The sequence below is a fragment of the Lotus japonicus genome, chromosome 1, assembly GCF_012489685.1.
Source record: "Lotus japonicus ecotype B-129 chromosome 1, LjGifu_v1.2".
NCBI classification, from domain to species: Eukaryota; Viridiplantae; Streptophyta; class Magnoliopsida; order Fabales; family Fabaceae; genus Lotus; species Lotus japonicus.
Window position 1 is genome coordinate 89,705,944 of NC_080041.1, and position 21,207 is coordinate 89,727,150.

Consider the following 21,207-nt stretch of genomic DNA (forward strand, 5'->3'; position numbering starts at 1 on the left):
AAATGTTTCACACATTTGAGTGTGAAATTTAATTATTAAAAACTAAATATTTAAAATTTAAAATAAAATTATTAACACTTGGTTCTTTCACACTCTTGAGTGTGAAATTTGAAAAGATTTCAAATGAAAATTATAAAAAAACAAAAAAAAATTAAAAAATTATTAACATTTCAATAACTCACACTATTGAGTGTGAAATTTGAAAATGTTTCACACACTTGAGTGTGAAATCTAATTCTAAAGAAACGAAAAAATTTAAAATTGAAAATAAAGTCCATTCACACTACTGATCTTGAGTGCGAAACTGAATTGTGTTTCACACCCTTGAGTGTGAAACACAATTGTGCGAATTGAGTATCTTTATTCTCTCTTCACCTTCTTCCTTTCGTTTTAAGCGTTTCACACACATTGAGTGTGAAAATGTTTCACACTTAGTATGCGTGAAAATACTATCACACTTTGACTATCTCTTTATAAGAGAGAGTATTAAGGGAATTTAGAAAATAAAAGAGGGTGTAAGATTAATAAGGGGGGTGTTAAAAGTTAAAACTAATGCCTGTGTGGGTTTAGGCCTTGGGCCTTTTAACAAACTTCTTCGACAAAAAAAAATGAATTTACATGAAATGAGGCTTTTTTTTAACGTGAATCAAATCATCAATATCGATATCAGTCAATATCAATATCAATATCAATATCAATATCAATCAATATATATTAAAAAAGAAGAACTTCTATAAGGCTGATTTAGTAACGTGTCATTCTCACGTTAATTCTTAGTGACGTGTCATTCTCACGTTAATTTTTAGTGACGTGTCATTCTCACAAAAAAATTACACGTGTCATTCTCAGGTTAATTCTCATAAAAAAATACATTTTTAAATTTTAGATTTGATTAGGATTTATGTTGTTTATTTCTTGATTTTATCTTAATTTATTTTTGATTTATTTTTAGAGTATTAATTAATTTTTATGGTATTTTTATTGAATTTTCGGATTTATAATTAATTCAGGATTTTATGAGTTTTGTGAGACCCAAGATTTTAAGCTTAGAATAAATTAGTGAAATTCCTTATTAACGAATAAGTTCGATGTATCGTGAAGGGAAACCTGAACGAGAGTTTATTGGATGAAATAGATTTATGAAGGAGAAGGTTCAGGAAAAGTTCAAGGATTGTATCAAAACCGATAAGAGTTATAGCACGACTAATATTCGCCTAAACCTAGGTCAAAGACACTAGTAAATAGCTAATTTACACTTTAGGACGCGACAGAAACTAATTCCAAAAATCTTCAGAGAAATGTTAGAACTTCTCTTATTCATCTATAAACAAGCGTTTCGATACGAAACCCTGGAATGTACGAACGTCAAATTCCAATTCTCGGAAGTTTGCCGAAACGGAATCCCTGATAGTTCAGAAACCCTAAAATCGACGGACGATGAAGACTTTTTCTATTCGGAGCTTCAAACGAAGATTCCACACGCGTACACCCATTTCTCTTGCTGTTTCCAATCTTTCTTCAGAAGGAAGTTTCTTCATTCGACGTCAAACGCAAAAAGTAGTTTTGCGGCATATTTCAACCCATACTACGTTCAAGCTATTTTCTCACTTAAATGAACCAGGAACAAGTATCGACATTTTATAGAGAGATACTTAACTCTGATGCATAATATGACAACTTCATATTTGTTCTGATCGTCTCACAAATATTCTTTAGCTCAGTTTTTACTCATTTCTTTGTCAATGGATCATTTTAATTTGCTCAAAGTGATCCAAACTTATATTTCATTATTTCATAGAGTCTCTCATAATTTTTGGTAAAGTAATATATCAACTCTATATTTTTCTCTTAACCTTGTGAGCTAAATTCTTCAGTGTCTAAATCAATTCGTACCGGTTTTATAAATATCTTCCCTAAATATCTAATAATCCATCCTCATCCTCTGTGACTCACGTTCACTCCCTCCTTCTTTTTCATTGTCACGTTTCTTTCTATCTTGCAGCAGACCATAATCTTTCTTTCTTATCCTTCTTCTTCTCTATTTTCTATATATATGTATATATCTGGTACCACTCTCTTGTCCACTCACGCTGCTCTCCTTCAATTCAGATTGCATTAGCATTCATTACAATTCCAAATTCTCTCTTGTTCACTTTCATTTTCTCTTTACAGCAAACCTCATCATGTTCCATTTCTTCTTCCTCTAACTTTTTCTCTCTTTTCCTTCCCCTGGGCAGCATAAAAAAACGCACATCATGGTCCCTTTTCCTCCCTCACGTGATTCCTCTCTTGTGCAGCACCATCATCTTCATCTTCCAATTTTATGGTAAAACTTCTTCTCTTTTCTTTGATCATCTTCTTAGTCAATTAAATTTACCCTTTTAGTTTCCACACCTAGTATCTTCATTAAAGTTATGACTATGGAAAGGATCTAGTGAACCATGGTTTTTATTTCCAAAAAGGTTGAGTTCTTGTCTTTGTAAAATTTTCAATTAGAGCTTTTTCCAAAGTGCTTTTACAAATGTTAATCCCCATCACCGGATCTATGGATTTCACCGATTAGTTTTCTAAAAAGTTGTTTTTTTGAGTTAAGTGATTTTGAGATTTTAATGATTTTAATTTATGCCTTAATTATTTATTTTTTAAATGTAAAAGAAATGGCTTTGGAAGTGATTTTAGGAAAAATGAAAATTTATACCTAGGTATGTAGATGTGACCGAGCCTATGGCATGTGTTTTGGGTTTGGAAAAATCAATTCTGAAACTTGTTTTTGTTTAGTGAGAATCATAAGCTAAGTGTGAGGACTAAAAGTTTATTATGGGAAAACTTTAGGATTAAAACACAAGAGGTTGAAGAGTTTTGGGTTAAACTTTAATTATAAAAGTACTGGGGTTTATTTAATAAATTTATAAAAGATTGAGGGTTGAAAAAGAACTTACTTTTATGTGAGGACCTTTTCGTGATTATGTGCTTATCAAGGGACTAGGGTTGAATTATTTAAAAGTTGAGGAGTTGTTTGCGAAATGTGTTTTTTTAAAGGACCTTTCTTTAAAACTCACAAATATTTTATCTTTGGACTTTAGTCCTTGAAACATAAAGTTTGTGCATTTAGCCTAAGTGAGCTAGAAAGATTGGCTAAGTTTGTTATGGAACTTTAGATGTGACTTTAGAGGCTAAGGTTTAGTATGTGAACTTGTGAAGGGTACGAAGGACGAAAGCGCATTGCGACGAAGCTAAAGAATAGAAGGAAGCAAGCCGACGCGGAAAACAAAGATGTGATAGGATTGGAGTTGCAGTTTAGGAAGAAAATTGGCTAAGGTAAGGGCAACTCTCCTAGTTATTAGCTATATGATTTAGGCGTCGATAACTTCGACCTGTTTATTGCTTTTGATTATGACTGTTGGACTGGACTGGGAAAATGTTTTATGAGGCTTCGGCCATTGTGAACTGATAGAGGCGTGCGTCTCCGTTTTCTGGAGGCTTCGGCCGTTTACTGGTTTCCGTCTTATTCTTTTATAGTGGATAGACATGTTTTATTCCTTTAAATTGCAAAAGTGCATGAATCTGTTTTATGCCCAAACCTTATGGGTATATCGACTTCGAATGCGGAGTGTTTTAAGAGTTAGCAAGTAGGACCCGACGGAAGGTCTGAGCTACTGCTGACGTGATGGATCGAGGTTTTCTCAGGAAAGAGAACTTGGGGATGATATTGATCTTTTGACTTGTTAGATTTTGAAACAAATGAATGCATAAGACTTGATTTGAGAATAAATTCCATAATGAATTAACTCAAAATAGAACACTTTGAATAATAAAGATAAACCATTTTGAGGAAAACTTAGGATATGAAATGAATTCGAAAATGGGAAGGGACGAAGATTCGAGGTTCGAGGAAAGATAATGATTCGAGTTGTGAATATCATGAAGAGGAGCCGTTATGAGTAGAACCGCCATTAAGTGCAGGTGCTACTCCTTGTGTGAAGTGATTGGTCAATGGACCGACGTTTACCTTAGGGAAAAATGATAGAGACATGAACCATAGCTAGACATGTATCCGGGTGAGGACGAATCGTGGTTTGCTAGCTCTTGCATACCTGCATGACTTGATTAAGGGGCTTGTCCTTAATCCTATTAATTATTCTTTGATTAAGAGGTTTGTCCTTAATCATATTATTTATCCATCGATTAGAGAGGATGGACCTTAATCGTATTGTTTACCCCTGGATTAAAGTGGCTGGACCTTAATCCTATTAATTACTCTTTGATTAAGTGGTATGACCTTAACCATATTATTCGTTATTGGATTAAAGAGGATGGACCTTAATCCTATTATTTGCTTATGGATTAAAGAGGATGGACCTTAATCCTATTATTTGCTTGTGGATTAAAGTGGCTGGACCTTAATCCTATTCTTTGCTATTTGATTAAAGTGGTTGGACCTTAATCATATTATTTGACCTTGGATTGAAGTGGCTGGACCTTAATCCTATTATGTGTTAGTTGATTTAGAGGATTGACCTTAGTCGTACTATTTGTTATTTTTCCTAAGAGGTTAGACCTTAACTCCTATCATTTGGATCGATTAAGGGGATAGTCCTTGATCCTGTTATCTGTTTGTTGATTAGAGAGTATAGAGCTCATCGTGCTAGATGATTGACCGCCGAGTCGTGCATTTCCATTAGTGAGACGTGACGCTGCCCTGGCAAGGGAATGAAGATACATCTAGGCGCAGGCGGCGAGTGATGGACTGATAACTTGACGTTCAAAGGATAGAGAACGACTTATGCTGTGTCTAATTATTATTCACACGCTATATAACTATACTAAATCTAGCTAGGACTTATATTACATTACTCTAGGAAGTTGACCCTTTCTGCCTTGTTTGCTTTGTTTGTGTTTGGGCGGTCGGCAAACTGCCAGGCCCTAATAGGTGTTGCTTCGAGTAGCTGTTGATTGCTGTAAGGAGGTGATTGGACTGATTGACGAGAAGATTTGCTTGGAGTGAGTGAACCAACCAAAGACTTGTAAAATAATAGTTAGATGTAAGGCTGGAGCCTTGGGTAGAGAAGCTTACCGTCATTGGTTGAAGCTCGTAAGGAAGATTGTAATACTTACTTTGGTCTTGGGTAGGTTCCGATGCATTACTCTTCTGCGAATCTCCAGTGAGGGGATTGTAGGAAGTATATTGGACTTAGGGTGTTATCACATTTTGAACTTTGTTGTCGGTTAAGATATTACTTCACTGTATATTTTATACGACTTGAACATCCGTCGTCACTCACGGGTGCTTGCCTTGTCAAGGCCGGATGTAAGGGTTTGGGTAAGAGTATACATATCAGGTTTTGGAAATGTTTTGGAAAGAAAGCAAACGAAAAAAAAAATATACCCACTTTTATTAAATCCTTGTTGGAAAATAATTCCATTTTATTTAATAGGTTACTAATTGTGACCCCCAAAAGTTGGGGTGTTACAAGTTTTTATTGTGATTTGCTAGATTTTGATAGTTTTTATCTATATTTATTTAGTACCTTTTTAAATTTTAGATTTGATTAGGATTTAAGTTGTTTATTTCATGATTTTATCTTAATATATCTTATTATTTATTTTTAGATTGTTAATTAATTTTTATGGTCTTTTTATTGAATTTTCGGATTTATAATTAATTCAGGATTTTATGAGTTTTTATTGTGATTTGCTAGATTTTGATAGTTTTTATCTATATTTATTTAGTACCTTTTTAAATTTTAGATTTGATTAAGATTTAGGTTGTTTATTTCATGATTTTATCTTAATATTTCTTATTATTTATTTTTAGATTATTAATTAATTTTTTTGGTATTTTTATTGAATTTTCGGTTTTTTAATTAATTCAGGATTTTATGAGTTTTTATTGTGATTTGCTAGATTTTTGTAGCTTTTATCTATCTTTATTTATTACCAAGAACTTCTATCTGATTTAGTGACGTGTCATTCTCACGTTAATTCTTAGTGACGTGTCATTCTCACGTTAATTCTCATAAAAAAAATTTCACGTGTCATTCTCAGGTTAATTCTCATAAAAAAATAAATTTATAAATTTTAGATTTGATTAGGATTTAGGTTGTTTATTTCTTGATTTTATCTTAATTTATTTTTGATTTATTTTTAGAGTATTAGTTAATTTTTATGGTATTTTTTTTGAATTTTCGGATTTATAATTAATTCAGGATTTTATGAGTTTTTATTGTGATTTGCTAGATTTTGATAGTTTTTATCTATATTTATTTAGTACCTTTTTAAATTTTAGATTTGATTAGGATTTAGGTTTTTTTATTTCATGATTTTATCTTAATATATCTTATTATTTATTTTTAGAGTATTAATTAATTTTTATGGTATTTTTATTGAATTTTCGGATTTTTAATTAATTCAGGATTTTATGAGTTTTTATTGTGATTTCCTAGATTTTGTAGCTTTTATCTATCTTTATTTATTACCTTTTAAAATTTTAGATTTGATTAGGATTTATGTTGTTTATTTCTTGATTTTATCTTGGGTCTTTTATTTTATTTTCGATTTATTTTGAGAGTATTGATTTATTTTTATGGTATTTTTATTGAATTTTTGGATTTTTATTTAATTCAGGATTTTATGAGTTTTTATTGTGATTTGCTAGATTTTGGTAGTTTTTATCTATCTTTAATTAGTACATTTTTTAATTTTAGATTTGATTAGGATTTATGTTGTTTATTTCTTGATTTTATTATTGTGATTTGCTAGATTTTTGTAGCTTTTATCTATCTTTATTTATTACCTTTTAAAATTTTAGATTTGATTAGGATTTAGGTTGTTTATTTCTTGATTTTATCTTGCGTCTTTTATTTTATTTTCGATTTATTTTGAGAGTGTTGATTAATTTTTATGGTATTTTTATTGAATTTTCCGATTTTTATTTAATTCATGATTTTATGAGTTTTATTGTAATTTGCTAGATTTTGGTAGTTTTTATCTATCTTAAATTAGTACATTTTTTAATTTTAGATTTGATTAGGATTTAGATTGTTTATTTCTTGATTTTATCTTAATTTATCATATTTTTATTTAATGTTAATTCCAGGATAAGGTTCACCTAAAATTTATTTACAAAACAAATCTATCTTGGCTCATTTGAAATTTTGAAATCTGAGAAACTTTTTCATGAAATTTTAAAATCTTAAAATATTTTCCCTATTCAATCTTCCAAATTACTTTACTATGTAATGCATTCAAATCGTGAAGGATATGTTAATGGTAGGTGTAGATTTTATGTGTTCAATTATAAGGACCAAAAACTACCTCAAACCTCCCCCCCCCCCCCAAAGATTGACCGTCATTTATGGATGTTCATACCTGTTCATAGTTCTGCTCTTATATCTGAGCATCATTTCTTTTTTGTTTTATGAATATGTTGCTGAAACAATGCTATCATGGAGTGATTCTTCCTGCAGGTATACACTGGTTCCGGCCTCTTGGTATCTTGGTTTTTGTGCTTCTATAATATGGGTTGGAGAAGTACATGTAACATGTCAAAGTTCTGTAGTTTCTTCAAATTGTCATTAGCCTCGAGCATCTTTACTAATTTAAGTATGACCTGTCAGGGAATATATCTCACTTCCACTGCACGGAGTCATGCTACAGATAACAAGTTGGATGAAGGTGCAGTAATTGGTGACTTCAATGGGGAATTCTGGGCTGTGTTTGCCCTCCACCAGGTGATCATATTATTTTTTACTCACGATTGGTCACTTTGTTGTGTCTGTTTCTTTAAATAAAAAGCTGTTTAGAATTCAAAATTGATTAAAAAAATTTGTTTTGCAGTTTATTGGAAATCTTATTACATTTGCTCTACTCAATGATGGGAAGGTATGTGGTGGTTATTCTTGACAGTTTGCAATGAGATTGTACTTTGAAGAATTGGATTTTAGTGTGTTACAAATATGGAGCCTATTTTTTGTAAGTCTTATTATATATTGAAGTGCATATAAAGAGTCATAGTCAAGTATTCTACTTTCTATTTCTTCATTTTCTTAGAAAAATTTCTTATACTAATTATTTTGTATAGTACAATGGACGATGGATTTATCCATGAATGCATCCAAAAAATTATAAACAGTGAAAACATATTCATGTTGTACGGGTATTACAATTTTTAAAATGATTACATGTAATTTGGGTGTTTTTTTTATAAGCACATGTAATTTGGGTGATATAAAATTAGAGAAGTAGTTGTTTTTAAGAGTCCTTTATGTATAATTCAGATGCAAACAATATGGGTTGTTTAATTTTATTATAACGATGATAACAATGATACGTTTACACTTAAATGAGTTTGGAAATGTTGTTAATGCTAAAATGTTGTTTCAATAGTTTGTGGTTGACACTTTTACCATGATTGAAGCTAGCAGACTCTCTTACATTCAGAGTAATCAAGAGTTGATTAGAGCTGATTATTTAAATGGCATTGCAGAAGCCATCGACAAGGGAGAGACGAATCCTTCTTCTGTTGGAAGCGAGTTATTTTGCCCCCATCTTTTACTGGTGGACATCGCTATATGTTCAATAATTTCAAGGATGCAATGGCCATGCATCTTCAAGAAATTTGGGTACCCAGACCTCTTCATAACATTTACTTGCAATTCAGCTTGGTGTGAAATTCAAAGGTTTGTGCAACCTAGGAATCTAAATGTAGAAGACTGTCCAAACATTTGTGTTCGTGTTTTCAAAATGAAGCTCGATAGACTCATATCTGATTTAAAAAAAGGGAAAATATTCGGTGCTTCTGATGCTGTACGTCATATTCACGATTTTTAGACCTCGAATTTCCAATTAACAATTTTACTAATAACCTTCGAACTATGTACATAAGTTGTGGTTTGAGATTTTATATTTTTTTTCAAGAATGTACACCATTGAGTTCTAGAAGAGGGGTTTGGCACACAACCCTTTTGTGGCTGAAACCACAACATAAAATTAAAACAGGAGATGACATAGACAAACAAATATCAGCAAAACTTCCTGACACCAAACTATATCCACATCTATATCCAAAGCTATTCAAACTTGCCATCATTAAACCATCCCCTTATATGTTTGGCAGTATTTGAGATTTTGTTAACCAATCTTTTTATTAGTTATTTAATTGCACGGATTTCAATCTATGCAACAAGAGTTCAATTTTAAGACTTTTTGACCACTTTGCTTAGCATTTCAGACTCTTCTATTTCATCTGTTTTTTAATATGTTGGTAATTCCTTAGATGTATGATTTGTGCTATTGTCTTCATGTTCATGAAGAATGTCAAACGAGTTCTTGTTGATCTCAATTAGGATTAGAAGAGAAGTATTTTGGTCCACTTTTCTTAGCATTCCAGACTCTTCTATTTCATCTGTTGTTTAATATATTTTTAATAATCAAGGTATTAATTGACGTATCAAATACGATGTCATATTCTCCGTGCAACGCACGGGTAAAAAAAACACTAGTATATTAAAAAAGAAGAACTTCCATCATGCTAATTTGATGAGGTGTCACACCCAGATTAATTCTCATGCAAATTTGATGAGGTGTCACTCACAAATTAATTCTCATTTGATATTAAAAATATTAAAAAAAAACATATATGTACATTAAAAAAATCGTGAAAAAAAAGCATATATAAAAAAAATTAAAGATTTTGTTATGATTCCAATATTTGATTTTGTACTGAAAAACTCAACACCATGTAGTTGGCAATCGTTAGGAACCACACCACCCCCTTCCTCCTAGACTGTACAAACAAATGTGCACAAAGTGAATAAAATTGTTGTTGCTCAACTTATCAAACATAATACAAATTTTATGCTTTTGCCCAAAGTCCCAGACTACTTTTCTTAAGGAGTTTCAAAAAATAATTTGCATAATTTAAGACTTCCCACGCCCAACTCATATATTTTTAAGCTCTTACTACTTGAGCTATCATTCGAGGACATACAACATCATGTGATTGAGATGACTAAGAATTTAAATCCAATTTTTTTTTTTTAAAATTGAAACTAGACCTTATTCAGTTATTCTAGTAGACCAAGCACCTCGCGTAATAATCATCTCTTATCTATATCTATATATATATCTATATATATATATATGTAAAGCTCACTTGAGCTATAAGTATTAAATGCATTAATGATTAAACAATGAAGTTAAACAATTTTCTATTTAACTTTCAATATACATCTGAAACGCACCGTTTCAATAAAATGGGGAAAAAAAAAATCAGATTATATAAAAAAAAAATTGGAACCGACCTACCCCACCCCACTTTCCCTTTCTCCTTTTTCCTTTCGGCTTCGTTTGGATTGATGGAGGAGGAGGGAGTGGAGTGGAAGGGAGGGGAGGGAGGGATGGGTCCATTGTTTGGTTTATTTAAAATAGGATGGAAGGGAATGGTAAGTAATGGTCCAACATCCATCATGCTCTATTACATTCCATCAGATTTACTTCCCCCCAAATTGGATGGAAAGGAATGGAAAGGAAAATTGGTCACTTAATTAAATTATAAAAATACCATTCTACCCATGATAACCTCTATACATAACTTCTCCTAGTTGGTGCCCTAATTTTCTCCCATCACGTAACAAAATCTGGCGGCAGATGAAAAAAGCTTCCCGCTTTTTACCTTGATAATACTCTTTCACTCCTTCTCAGTTGCAGCCATAGTTGTTTGCTCCTTCTGGCTTTCCCCCCTGCCCTGCAATTGGTCTCTGCTGCAATCTTTTCCCTTGGCAAGGTGAGTCTTTTTCCTGCGAGTATGATCTGTTTCTGATCTTGTCTCTGTTATGTTTTTTTTTGCTTTTAGTTGTGTTGTTAGTGCATCCTTGGATCATAGTTGTGCGGTTCTGTCCTTGCTCTTCTGTTTGGTTTTGATACTCCTATAGATTGTTGTGAGGCACCTTTATCTGGATGTTGAAGTCTCACCAGTTGAAGGGAGTTTGTGATGGGGTGTTTTAGCTTGCAATTTTCGTGAAGGCTGTGGTGGTGTGGCAATTTATTAGCTTATTGTTTTTGTTATTTTGGGTTTGTTTCCCACTACTGGCCCTAAAAGAAACATTAGCTTACAAAAAGAAAAAATCTTGGAGTCCAATATAGATGAATTATGAATCTGGTTTGCTAGAGAGATTGATGAATTACACAAATATGTCACTTGCCATTTAATCTTTGACTATTTAAGTATAAAAGTATTGAGTGGAAAAGTGTTGTGATGGATTATTGTGTGGAAAATTTCCATTTAATTGTCATCTAACTTTGGCAAAAATGAAAAGTATTGTCGCATTATGCCTAGGTGACTTGTCTTTGGTTTATAGCTTTTGCACAGATATATGATGGGAGCTATAGCAAGAAGTATTATAATTTATGTTTTTGTTCTTTTAGCTATTTGGCTTTGTTCCTTTACTTTTTCATGTTTGATGCAGTATAGAGCATGTATTACTCTTTTCCTCTTTAAATTCTGTTATGGATACAATTGATTTTTTTCCAATTTTTTCATTGTAATAGAGTTCTAAATTTTGTAGTCATGATAAAAAAATTGACTTATTATTACGTACATTTTCATAGATGACTAATCAAGATATAAGATCCAAACGGTGGCAGTTGCTTCAAATGATAATGGTATGCCTCATAATCCTAATTTGTGCACTAAAAACCAAGACTAGAAGATCTCGGATACCTTCTAGAATCATAGAGCATAGAGATAGAGTAAGAGATGAAATCATGAGACAAATTGTAGGCAATGATCGATGTCGTGATATCATTCGTATGGGTCCTCAAGCTTTCTTAAGCTTGTGCACAATATTAAGAGAGCAAGGTGGACTTCGACATACACGACGAGCGACAAAAGAAGAGCAAGTAGCAAAATTTTTGTACATAGTAGGGCACAATGTAAGAAATCGTGCAATGTCCTTTTTCTTTAGACGCTCTGGAGAAACTGTTAGTCGTCATTTTCATAGAGTACTACAAGCTGTGATAGAGTTGGAAGAAGTATATTTGAAACAGCCAGATGGAACACATGTTCCTCAAGAGATACTTGACAACCATAGGTTTAACCCATATTTTAAGGTACACATATATTTCCAGGCTATACTTTAATATTTCATTAACAAGTAGATATTACACATGCTTAATCAGATAAATGAATGTCAGGACTGTGTTGGAGCAATTGATTGTACACATGTGCGTGTTAAAGTTCCAGTAGAACATGCTCCTAGGTATCGTGGAAGGAAAGAGTACCCCACACAAAATGTGTTTGCTGCATGTTCTTTTGACTTGAAATTTACATATGTCTTGCCTGGGTGGGAAGGAACAGCATCAGACTCAAGAATAGTGAAAAGTGCATTGACCCGTGAATACGCTCTTAAAGTTCCACAAGGTAATGAAAATACAATAAACATTTTAGAACTTTCTATTTTGGCCAAACTAATTAACTCATTAATTATATTTTTTGTATTTTCTAGGAAAATATTATCTTGCTGATGTTGGATTTACTTTAAAGGCTTGTCTCATAACACCATATAGGGGGGAAAGATACCATTTACAAGAATACTCTAGAAACCCACCACAGAATGAACGTGAATTATTCAATAATCGACACTCATCATTAAGAATGGTCATCGAATGTTCATTTGGAGTATTGAAGAAGAGATTTCCAATCATACAGAGTGCAACTGAACCCACCTTTGGTGTTACAACTAAAAAAAAATCATCCTTGCTTGCTGCATTTTACACAATTATTTGATGGGTGTAGATCCCAATGAGAATTTAATAGATGAGGTACAACGCGAAGTTGCAAGTGGAAGTGGTTTTCAAGAGGGTCACCAAACTCATAGAGAAAATAATGATGATTCAGCTAGAGGAGAGTTAATTAGAGATAATGTTGCCGGACATATGTGGCGAGATTACTAAAAAGTTGTTTTCATTGGTTGTTAAGTTTTCTAGTTATGTAATTTGGTATGCTTTTGTTAGTTTTTGTTTATTCGTATCTTTGTTTATTATGTTGGGATTGATTTTTAATTTGAAATATGTACTATTTTATTTGTGTTCATTATTTAGTTTGAATTGTGTATTATCTTGTTGGTTTATATGTGATTCATTTTTAATAAAGTCAGATATGGAAGCCAATAAAAAGAAGGCAAGGGAACCTAAAGCTGCTGTAGTATTGAGTTGGACAACGGCTATGAACGAGGTTTTAATTGATGCATATTTGCATCAACAAACTTTGGGGAATAAAAATGGCAATGCTATGACGAAAAATGCAATGGACATCATTCTACAAGAACTACATAACCACTTTCCAGACAAGCTTAATTCTAAAGAAAAGATAAAAGATCACATGAAGCACTTAAAATCGAAGTTCACTTCTTGTTATGATCTCTTCAAGAATGGTCTAAGTGGATTTGCATGGGATCCAATAACAAGCATGTGGATTGCTGAACCTGAAGTGTGGAAAAAGCTTATTGAGGTACTTAAAATGACAATATAGACTAATCTTTTCATGTGTCCTTAAATTGTGAATGCAAGTGATACAGATTGATTTACTCTCAAACTCTTTTTCCATAGAATTTATCGCAGCCTTGTAAGAAGTTAGATTAACAGTACAAGTCCTTCAAGTAACTATTACATGATATAAATGCATTGATTGATCCATTGGAATAAGTTGTTATTCTTTTTGTTTGATTGATAGAAAGAAGGAAGTTTTTGGTAGTATATATAAGACTGTGGAGGAAGTAATGGTACTCATTTTCAGTAGTTTAAAATGAAAATATAAAGTAATGGATAATTTTTATTTTAGCTTGGTCATTTTCTAGCTAATACTTGATTTAATTTTTTTTTATTATAGGCTAGACCTGAAGCTGTTGAATGGAGAACCAAACCTACCTTATTTTATGATAAACTAGCACAACTATTTGGAAAAGATCGAGCAACTGGAGAGGACGCAGAAACAGCAGCTGAAATTAGAGCAAGAGCTACACGTACTGGAATCACCATAGAAGACATTGACAATTTGGTATTCGCCAATGAAGCTAGTATAGAGGGATTTGAAGCTGATGATGGAGTTCCTCTTGAGCCATCTCCTATAAGGCCTTCTGCTGCCCGTTCTCAGGTTGTGAACTCTTCTGGGCCTAAGAAAAATGATGATATAAATACAAGTGATCTTGGGAAATCTATTCTAGAAATGGTCGAGGTGTTTAAAATGAACACGGTTGAGCTTAACAAGAAACAAAATAATACTGGTGGTGAGGATATTTGGGCACAATTGGTGGACATAGGTGTTGAACCAGCTTCTTTGCTTGATGTGTATGTGCACCTTGTGAAAAATCCTGATGATCTGAAAGCTTTTAATGGAGTTCCACTTCAAATGCGCAAGGAGTTGCTGCATCGTCTAGTGCCAAACTATTATCCTAATTATTAGCTTCTTGAGTTTTATGTTTTAGTTATAATGCAATTATAGTTTTTCCCATCTATGTTTTATTCATGTAGGATTTCATGCTTTTTATTATGTCTTGACCTTATTTTTATACTTAAATTGGTTCTGTTATGAATTATTTGGATCCCTTTTATTCATATCCTACTAAGTCATTATATTTAATTTTGCTGTTGCATTACTGCCTACAGATCTGAATAGTTGATGCATGTTTTGCATTGCATATTGTTTATGGTAATGAGCCCATAAATCTCTTTTTCGTAATAGTCTGTCTAGAGTTATGTTTTCCCCATGTGCTTCTGCTGTGACATTCTCCTAACTTTCAACAATGCAGCAAAGGTTTGGAACCATTGAAATAGTTCTAGGCAGAATCACTGCAACTAAATTTTTTCTTATATATTGTGAGGACAGGGAGATAGATATACATTTATTTACACTCTGCAAGTATAGTTGCTCTTCAAATGTTTGCAACTGTACGGTTGCTAGTGATATTGGCCTCTTAATTACGTGGTTCTTGTGTCTGCTTAGTGTGCATCTCTCTTTTCAATGGCTGGTGCTGTACATTGTGGCATTGTGACTTCTTTTCTTTGCCCAAGTGGTGGTGCCTTTGGTGATTGTTGCTGCATTTTTGTCCTTGTCTGTACGTTGCTGGTGATACTGGCCTCTTAATAGGAGCATTCATGTTCAATTTTTAGACACACCAGATCTTAAGAGATATTGAAAATTGGCTACCAATTTTTAATTGTTTTTGATGCTTGTCTTTTATTTTAAAATAAGGGTAATATAGGAATAATAAAAATTATAACTCATTCCGCTCCGTCCATTATCCAAACAACGCAGTGGTAACTTTGTTCCGCTCCGTCATAAAATATCCAAACAATGGAATGAAATTTATATTCCATTCCGCTCCGCTCCATTCCGTTCCATTATATTCCATTCCGCTCCGCTCCATTATGTTCCATCAATCCAAACGAAGCCTTCCTATTTTCTTTCTCCTTCTCCCTGCGCGCAGCCCTTGGTTCCTTCCTTTCTCTTCAATTCTGTTTTCCACCACAAACAAGTACCCCCATGAATTGAATATTAGTGAAGGGAACGATTGTCTCACAGAAGGAAAAGCTTTTGGCACAATTTTGGGAATCAGAGTTTGCTGAGAGGAGTACTTACCCTTCAAGTTGCATACTTTAATTTTATTAAGGTATATTCACAACCCAAAATTCTGAAGAATTGTATTTCAGTCTATGTTAGCTTTGGGTAAATTAATTTTAGGGATTTGAGCTCACAATTAGGGATTTCATGGTTGCTTTTGGATAATAGATAGCTAAATTAAGTTCCTAAGGAGTTGAAATTTGTTGTTGATGTTCAGACTTGCCGATCACGGACTCATCCGGACATCTTGAAGTTGTTGGGAGCACTCCTCTTGATCCTTCATAGTTGTGAGTGGTTTATGGCCATTGTGGCATATTTTTAATTACTCTATGTTTATGGTTTTGACTATTTTATTATAACTTGAAGTATCTATTTATTTAAAATTGGGGGAACATCCTTTCATTCACAATACTATCTTTTATTGAGTTATTTAAGGTTATGTAATCAAATAAATGGATTTGAGAATGATTTTAGTTTGTTTTAAGTTATGAAGTTACAAACTTTATGTATTGAATCATGTTGGGTTGAGAATGACATCTTGATGAGCTTTGATAATTATTGAGAACATTCATATTTGAAACTTTGATATGAGATTGCTTATGATTTTGAAAAGATGATTGTGGGAATACATGTTAGAACCCCGTAGCCGTTAGCGGAGGTAACGGCCTAGGTGCACCTAGTTATTTGATTTCAGGTGGAGAGGGCTATCCGTTAGATGGAGCCGCCAGTGCACGGAAAGGGCTATCAACGAGATGTAGCTTCCCCCGATGAGATTGATGAGATATGACATGATTTCGGGTGGAGAGGGCTATCCGTTAGATGGAGCCGCCTCTTGGATAAGATAATCCTTAAGAGGAAAGGGCTATCAACGAGATGTAGCTTCCCCCGATGACACGATGTGACTTGAGAAAGGAAAGGGCTATCCGTTAGATGGAGCCGCCCCTAGGGGAAAGGCCACCCCGTAGGAGGAAAGGGCTATCAACGAGATGGAGCCGCCTTATGATTATGGTTCTCTCATGTGTGTTCCCTATTGTATTTGGATTATCGGATTTTGAGTGATTTTATAAATTGAAAATGCTTTAACCGCATTATGATTCTTTAAGTTTGCTCTATGTCAAAGTGACATTGATTTGAGTTAGTAAAGCATGAAGCTTTTACCATGCCATATATGTTTTATGAAAGTGATTTGAGTTACTTGACTTGATCAAATGTCATATTTATCCTGAGTTTTAAAGAGAAAATCGTGCCTATGATGTTTCCCTTCTAGTTCATGGTGGTTTATAGGCCCTCACTAAGTCTTTGTGACTTACCCCCTCCTTATTTCCATTTCAGATTCACAGGTAGCTGAGTAGGAGGTTGCTTCAGTTGCAGCTTGTACAGTTACTTCTTTTTGGTAGGCCTCCTACGGTTGGTGGCCATGTTGATGTCTTTTGTTGGTCTTTTTGGTATTCTGCAGCTATAGGGAATATGTAATAGTCATATTTTGTAAAGTGTAAACAACTCTATGATGTATTTGATGATGTTGCTTCTTGGATGTTGGTTATGTACATATTTGGATCCTTGGTTGGATTTTAAACCTCATTGGCAGGTCTTGTTATTTTGGGAAAATGTAGAAAAACAAAGGAAACTCTGTCCAATTATCGTTTGAGCTTCGTAAGCATGTTTCTTTCTTTATAAGAGGTATTGCAGAAACGAATCATGTGAAAGCAGGCTTGCTAGGCTATGGTAATAGCTTATGCGCCGGTCACGGCTTAGGTTTGGGTCGTGACAAAGTTGGTATCAGAGCTTTGGTAGTAGGTCCTAATAGCTGCAGACATGAGGTGGTAATAGAATCTTGCTAGTAAATTGTGAACCGCGGCACAACTTACTTCCAAGATGCTATTAACATCTCATGGTAGTCCTATAGTCTTTTTCAATGTTGTGATTGAGTCTATTCTTAATTCCTTCAAGATGGAGTCTTGTCTTGTATTTGATCAATGTTTTGTCCTTAGGTGAGGATGCCACCCAGGATGAGGATTCCTGCTAGAAGGGGAAATTCTGATGAGTCCGCTACCCAACCCCAAGACCCTCCTCCAAGGGGTCGTGGTCGGCGTCGTGGTCGAGTTAGAGGGAGAGCTGGAGGAAGAGATGCGCCGGCTGGGCGTGGATTGGCTGATGAGGTAGCCAATGATCAGGTTCCAAGGGCAAGGAGAAGGAATCCAGGGGTTGCAGAGCTTGCAGCTACTATGCAAGTGTTTCAGCAATCTGTGCAACAACTTGTAGGAGTTTTGGGTGGGCAACAACAACAGGGGAACCCAACTCCTATAGCTAATGATCCGCAACAAGGAGAAAGACAGGGACAACAACAACTAGCAGCTACCCTTGGTGAGATTACTGTCTCATTGGCAGACTTCATGAAGCTCAAACCGCCTACTTTTTCTGGGTTACCGAGTGAGGACCCACAGAGGTTCATTGATGCTTTGGAGAGACTATGGAGAGCCTTGGGATGCTCATCTGTCAGGGCTGTAGACTTGGCATTATTCCAGTTGGAGGGTATAGCACACGATTGGTATGATACCTTGATTCATTCGAGGCCAGTGGGATCGCCTCCATTAGACTGGGGTTCTTTTTCACAGCACTTTATGAGCCGTTTCCTTCCAGAGAGTGTCAGGGATGGTTTAGTCCATGAGTTTGAGAGACTGGAGCAGACGGAGGGTATGACTGTATCAGAGTATAGTGCTCGTTTTACCCAGCTCTCTAGACATGTTCCTTATCCTCTCACAGAGGATATGCGTGTCAAGAGGTTCATCAGAGGCTTGCGGGAGTATTTGTATAGATCTGTGGTTGGGTCTAATTGTTCCACTTTTACAGAGGCTTTGAGTTTAGCACTTCAGATTGAGCAGCGACAGAAGGAGAAAAACAGTGGTACTCGAGACTCTCGCAAAAAGCAGCGACTAGAGGCGTCACAGAGTAGCCAGCCGAGTCATGGCAGTGGATATGGTGGCAAGCCGAGGTCAGTGGTTCCAGGGAGTGTATCTAGTGGTCGGTCTTCAGGCTCTGTACAGAGTCATAGATCACGTTCTGGAGGGCCTTCCCGACCTAGTTTTTCTCAGAGGCATGGTGATGTGAGATCTATTCCTTGTCCTACTTGCGGGAGGTTTCACTCTGGAGCTTGCTTGGGAGATAGTAGAGCGTGCTATCAGTGTGGCCAAACCGGTCATATTAGGAGGGATTGTCCTTTGACTGTGGCACATCCCTCCTCTAGTCATGCATCAGCACCAGGTGGAGCGGCTTTAGCATCTTCTCATACTTCTGCAACATCTGTGAGACCGTCCGGGAGTGCTTCAGGTCGAGGTTCTGGAGTATCTCAGCAGGGTGGCAGAGGTACTGGTGGCAGAGGTCAGGGACAGGCTGGGAGAGGTCAGGCACGTGTGTTTGCTTTGACTCGCCAGGATGCTCAGGCATCCAATGCAGTGGTTACAGGTACACTTTCTGTATGTTCTCAGGATGCTCGTGTTTTATTTGATCCTGGAGCTACACACTTTTTTGTATCAGTGTGGTTTGCTTCTCAAATTGGTAAATGTTCTTGTCCTTTAAAGGATACATTGGTTGTGGCTACCCCTCTTGGGGAGAATCTTTTAGCTGATTCTATTTATCCTTCTTGTGAGGTATTCGTTGAGGATAGAAAATTGTTAGCAGACTTAATAACTCTAGACATGGTTGACTTTGATGTAATCTTGGGTATGGATTGGTTGGCCTCTCATTATGCTACTGTGGATTGTCGTAACAAAGTAGTGAGGTTTGATATGCCTGGAGAGCCTTCTTTTTCATTCCAGGGTGAACGGTGTTTGACACCGTATAATCTAATTTCAGCATTAGGAGCCTTTCGGTTGCTAAGGAAGGGTTGTCAAGGATACTTAGCTTTGGTAAAAGATACTCAAGCAGTTGAAAAGAAACTTGAAGAAGTCCTGATAGTGTGTGAATTTCCAGATGTATTTCCTGAAGAACTTCCTGGTTTACCACCTGATCGGGAGATAGAATTTTCTATAGACTTGGTTCCTGGCACCCAACCAATATCTATACCTCCTTATCGGATGGCACCAGCAGAGCTTAAGGAATTAAGAGAGCAGTTGCAGGATCTTCTTGATAAGGGCTTTATTCGCCCTAGTTCTTCTCCTTGGGGAGCACCTGTCTTGTTTGTGAAGAAGAAGGACGGGACCATGCGGTTATGTATTGATTACAGACAATTGAATAAGGTGACTATAAAGAATAAGTATCCTTTACCTCGCATAGATGATTTGTTTGATCAGTTGCAGGGAGCTCAATGTTTCTCAAAGATTGACTTGCGATCAGGGTATCACCAGTTGAAGATTAAGAAGGAAGATGTTCCTAAAACGGCATTTCGGACACGCTATGGCCATTATGAGTTCTTGGTCATGTCCTTTGGACTCACTAATGCCCCTGCTGCTTTTATGGATTTGATGAATCGAGTCTTTAAACCCTTCTTGGATCACTTTGTGATTGTGTTTATTGATGATATTCTTGTGTATTCTAAGGGTAAAGAAGAGCATGAAGAACATCTAAGGTTGGTTTTGCAGACTTTGAGGGAGAAACAGTTGTTTGCCAAATTCTCTAAATGTGAATTTTGGCTAGATACTGTTGCCTTTTTGGGGCATGTTGTATCCAAGGATGGTATAAGTGTTGATCCTAGCAAAGTGGAAGCAGTGCAGAATTGGCCCAGACCCACGACAGTGAAGGAGATTCGAAGTTTTCTTGGCTTGGCAGGATACTATCGTCGCTTTGTAAAGGACTTCTCAAAGCTTGCGTCCCCTTTGACCAGGCTAACTCAAAAGAAAGTTGAATTTCAATGGTCTAACGCTTGTGAGAAAAGTTTTCAGAAATTGAAAGAATGTTTGACTTCAGCACCCGTCTTGGCTTTACCCTCAGGTGGTGGAGGCTATGCAGTTTATTGTGATGCTTCTAGAGTGGGCTTTGGTTGTGTTCTTATGCAGCATGGCAAAGTCATTGCCTATGCTTCTAGGCAACTCAAAGGGCACGAGCAGAATTATCCCACACATGATTTAGAGATGGCTGCAGTAGTTTTTGCTCTTAAAATCTGGAGGCATTATCTTTATGGTGAGACTTGTGAAATTTTTACTGATCATAAGAGTCTTAAATATATTTTTCAGCAGCGAGACTTGAATTTGAGGCAAAGAAGGTGGATGGAACTTCTAAAAGATTATGACTGTACCATCTTGTATCATCCTGGCAAGGCGAATGTGGTTGCCGATGCTCTAAGTAGAAAATCTATGGGTAGTCTTGCTCACTTAGCGGAGGTTAAGAGACCCATTGTTAAAGAATTTCAAGAACTTGTTGACAGTGGAGTTCAATTTGAACTTGCACATTCTAACTCATTGTTGGCTAATGTGCAAATTCGTTCTACCTTTGTTGATGATATTAAACAGACTCAAAGTCAAGACCCATATATGGTGAAGATGGTGGAAGATGTTCAAAATGGCAAAGTTTCACAGTTTTCAAAATGGCAAAGTTTCACAGTTTTCAGTAGATTCTCATCTCATGTCATCATCATCTCATTCAGTTCATTTTGAAAC

The 21,207-nt window shown here is 35.3% G+C and overlaps 3 protein-coding genes across 9 annotated transcripts; all 3 read left to right on the forward strand.

Annotated features, from left to right (window-relative positions):
• Positions 1 to 1,031: 1,031 nt before the first annotated feature.
• Positions 1,032 to 8,871, forward strand: LOC130727618 (UNC93-like protein 3). 7 transcript variants are annotated; one of them, XM_057578810.1, is made up of 5 exons: positions 1,032 to 2,326; positions 7,467 to 7,530; positions 7,617 to 7,730; positions 7,837 to 7,881; positions 8,486 to 8,871. In XM_057578810.1, exons 1-5 carry the CDS (start codon positions 2,256 to 2,258, stop codon positions 8,579 to 8,581), a joined length of 390 nt encoding a protein of 129 aa, XP_057434793.1. In that variant the 5' UTR covers positions 1,032 to 2,255; the 3' UTR covers positions 8,582 to 8,871. The 7 variants fall into 7 exon arrangements, with proteins under 7 accessions (XP_057434793.1, XP_057434792.1, XP_057434794.1 ...); XM_057578809.1 differs by having other exon boundaries at positions 7,467 to 7,730; XM_057578811.1 differs by lacking the exon at positions 1,032 to 2,326 and adding an exon at positions 2,640 to 3,318 and having other exon boundaries at positions 7,452 to 7,730.
• Positions 8,872 to 11,658: 2,787 nt separating this feature from the next.
• On the forward strand, positions 11,659 to 14,458 carry LOC130711133 (uncharacterized). The gene is made up of 6 exons (XM_057560632.1): positions 11,659 to 12,108; positions 12,178 to 12,418; positions 12,504 to 12,617; positions 12,794 to 12,921; positions 13,151 to 13,507; positions 13,886 to 14,458. Exons 1-6 carry the CDS (start codon positions 11,659 to 11,661, stop codon positions 14,456 to 14,458), a joined length of 1,863 nt encoding a protein of 620 aa, XP_057416615.1.
• Positions 14,459 to 16,316: 1,858 nt separating this feature from the next.
• On the forward strand, positions 16,317 to 21,204 carry LOC130711144 (uncharacterized). The gene is made up of 2 exons (XM_057560644.1): positions 16,317 to 17,009; positions 17,608 to 21,204. The coding sequence occupies exon 2, from the start codon at positions 17,614 to 17,616 to the stop codon at positions 21,202 to 21,204; it is 3,591 nt and encodes a 1,196-aa protein (XP_057416627.1). The 5' UTR covers positions 16,317 to 17,009; positions 17,608 to 17,613.
• Positions 21,205 to 21,207: the final 3 nt, after the last annotated feature.

Excerpts from the sequence above, each read along its gene's own strand:
- LOC130727618 (XM_057578807.1), top strand. The coding sequence starts at position 7,261 with ATGTTAATGGTAGGTGTAGATTTTATGTGTTCAATTATAAGGACCAAA. Across the intron at positions 7,537-7,616 it reads TATGGGTTGGAGAAGTACAT|GGAATATATCTCACTTCCAC; the intron begins GTAACATGTCAA and ends ATGACCTGTCAG. Across the intron at positions 7,882-8,485 it reads CTCTACTCAATGATGGGAAG|AAGCCATCGACAAGGGAGAG; the intron begins GTATGTGGTGGT and ends ATGGCATTGCAG.
- LOC130711133 (XM_057560632.1), top strand. The coding sequence starts at position 11,659 with ATGGTATGCCTCATAATCCTAATTTGTGCACTAAAAACCAAGACTAGA. Across the intron at positions 12,109-12,177 it reads GGTTTAACCCATATTTTAAG|ATAAATGAATGTCAGGACTG; the intron begins GTACACATATAT and ends ATGCTTAATCAG. Across the intron at positions 12,419-12,503 it reads CGCTCTTAAAGTTCCACAAG|GAAAATATTATCTTGCTGAT; the intron begins GTAATGAAAATA and ends TGTATTTTCTAG.
- LOC130711144 (XM_057560644.1), top strand. The coding sequence starts at position 17,614 with ATGCCACCCAGGATGAGGATTCCTGCTAGAAGGGGAAATTCTGATGAG.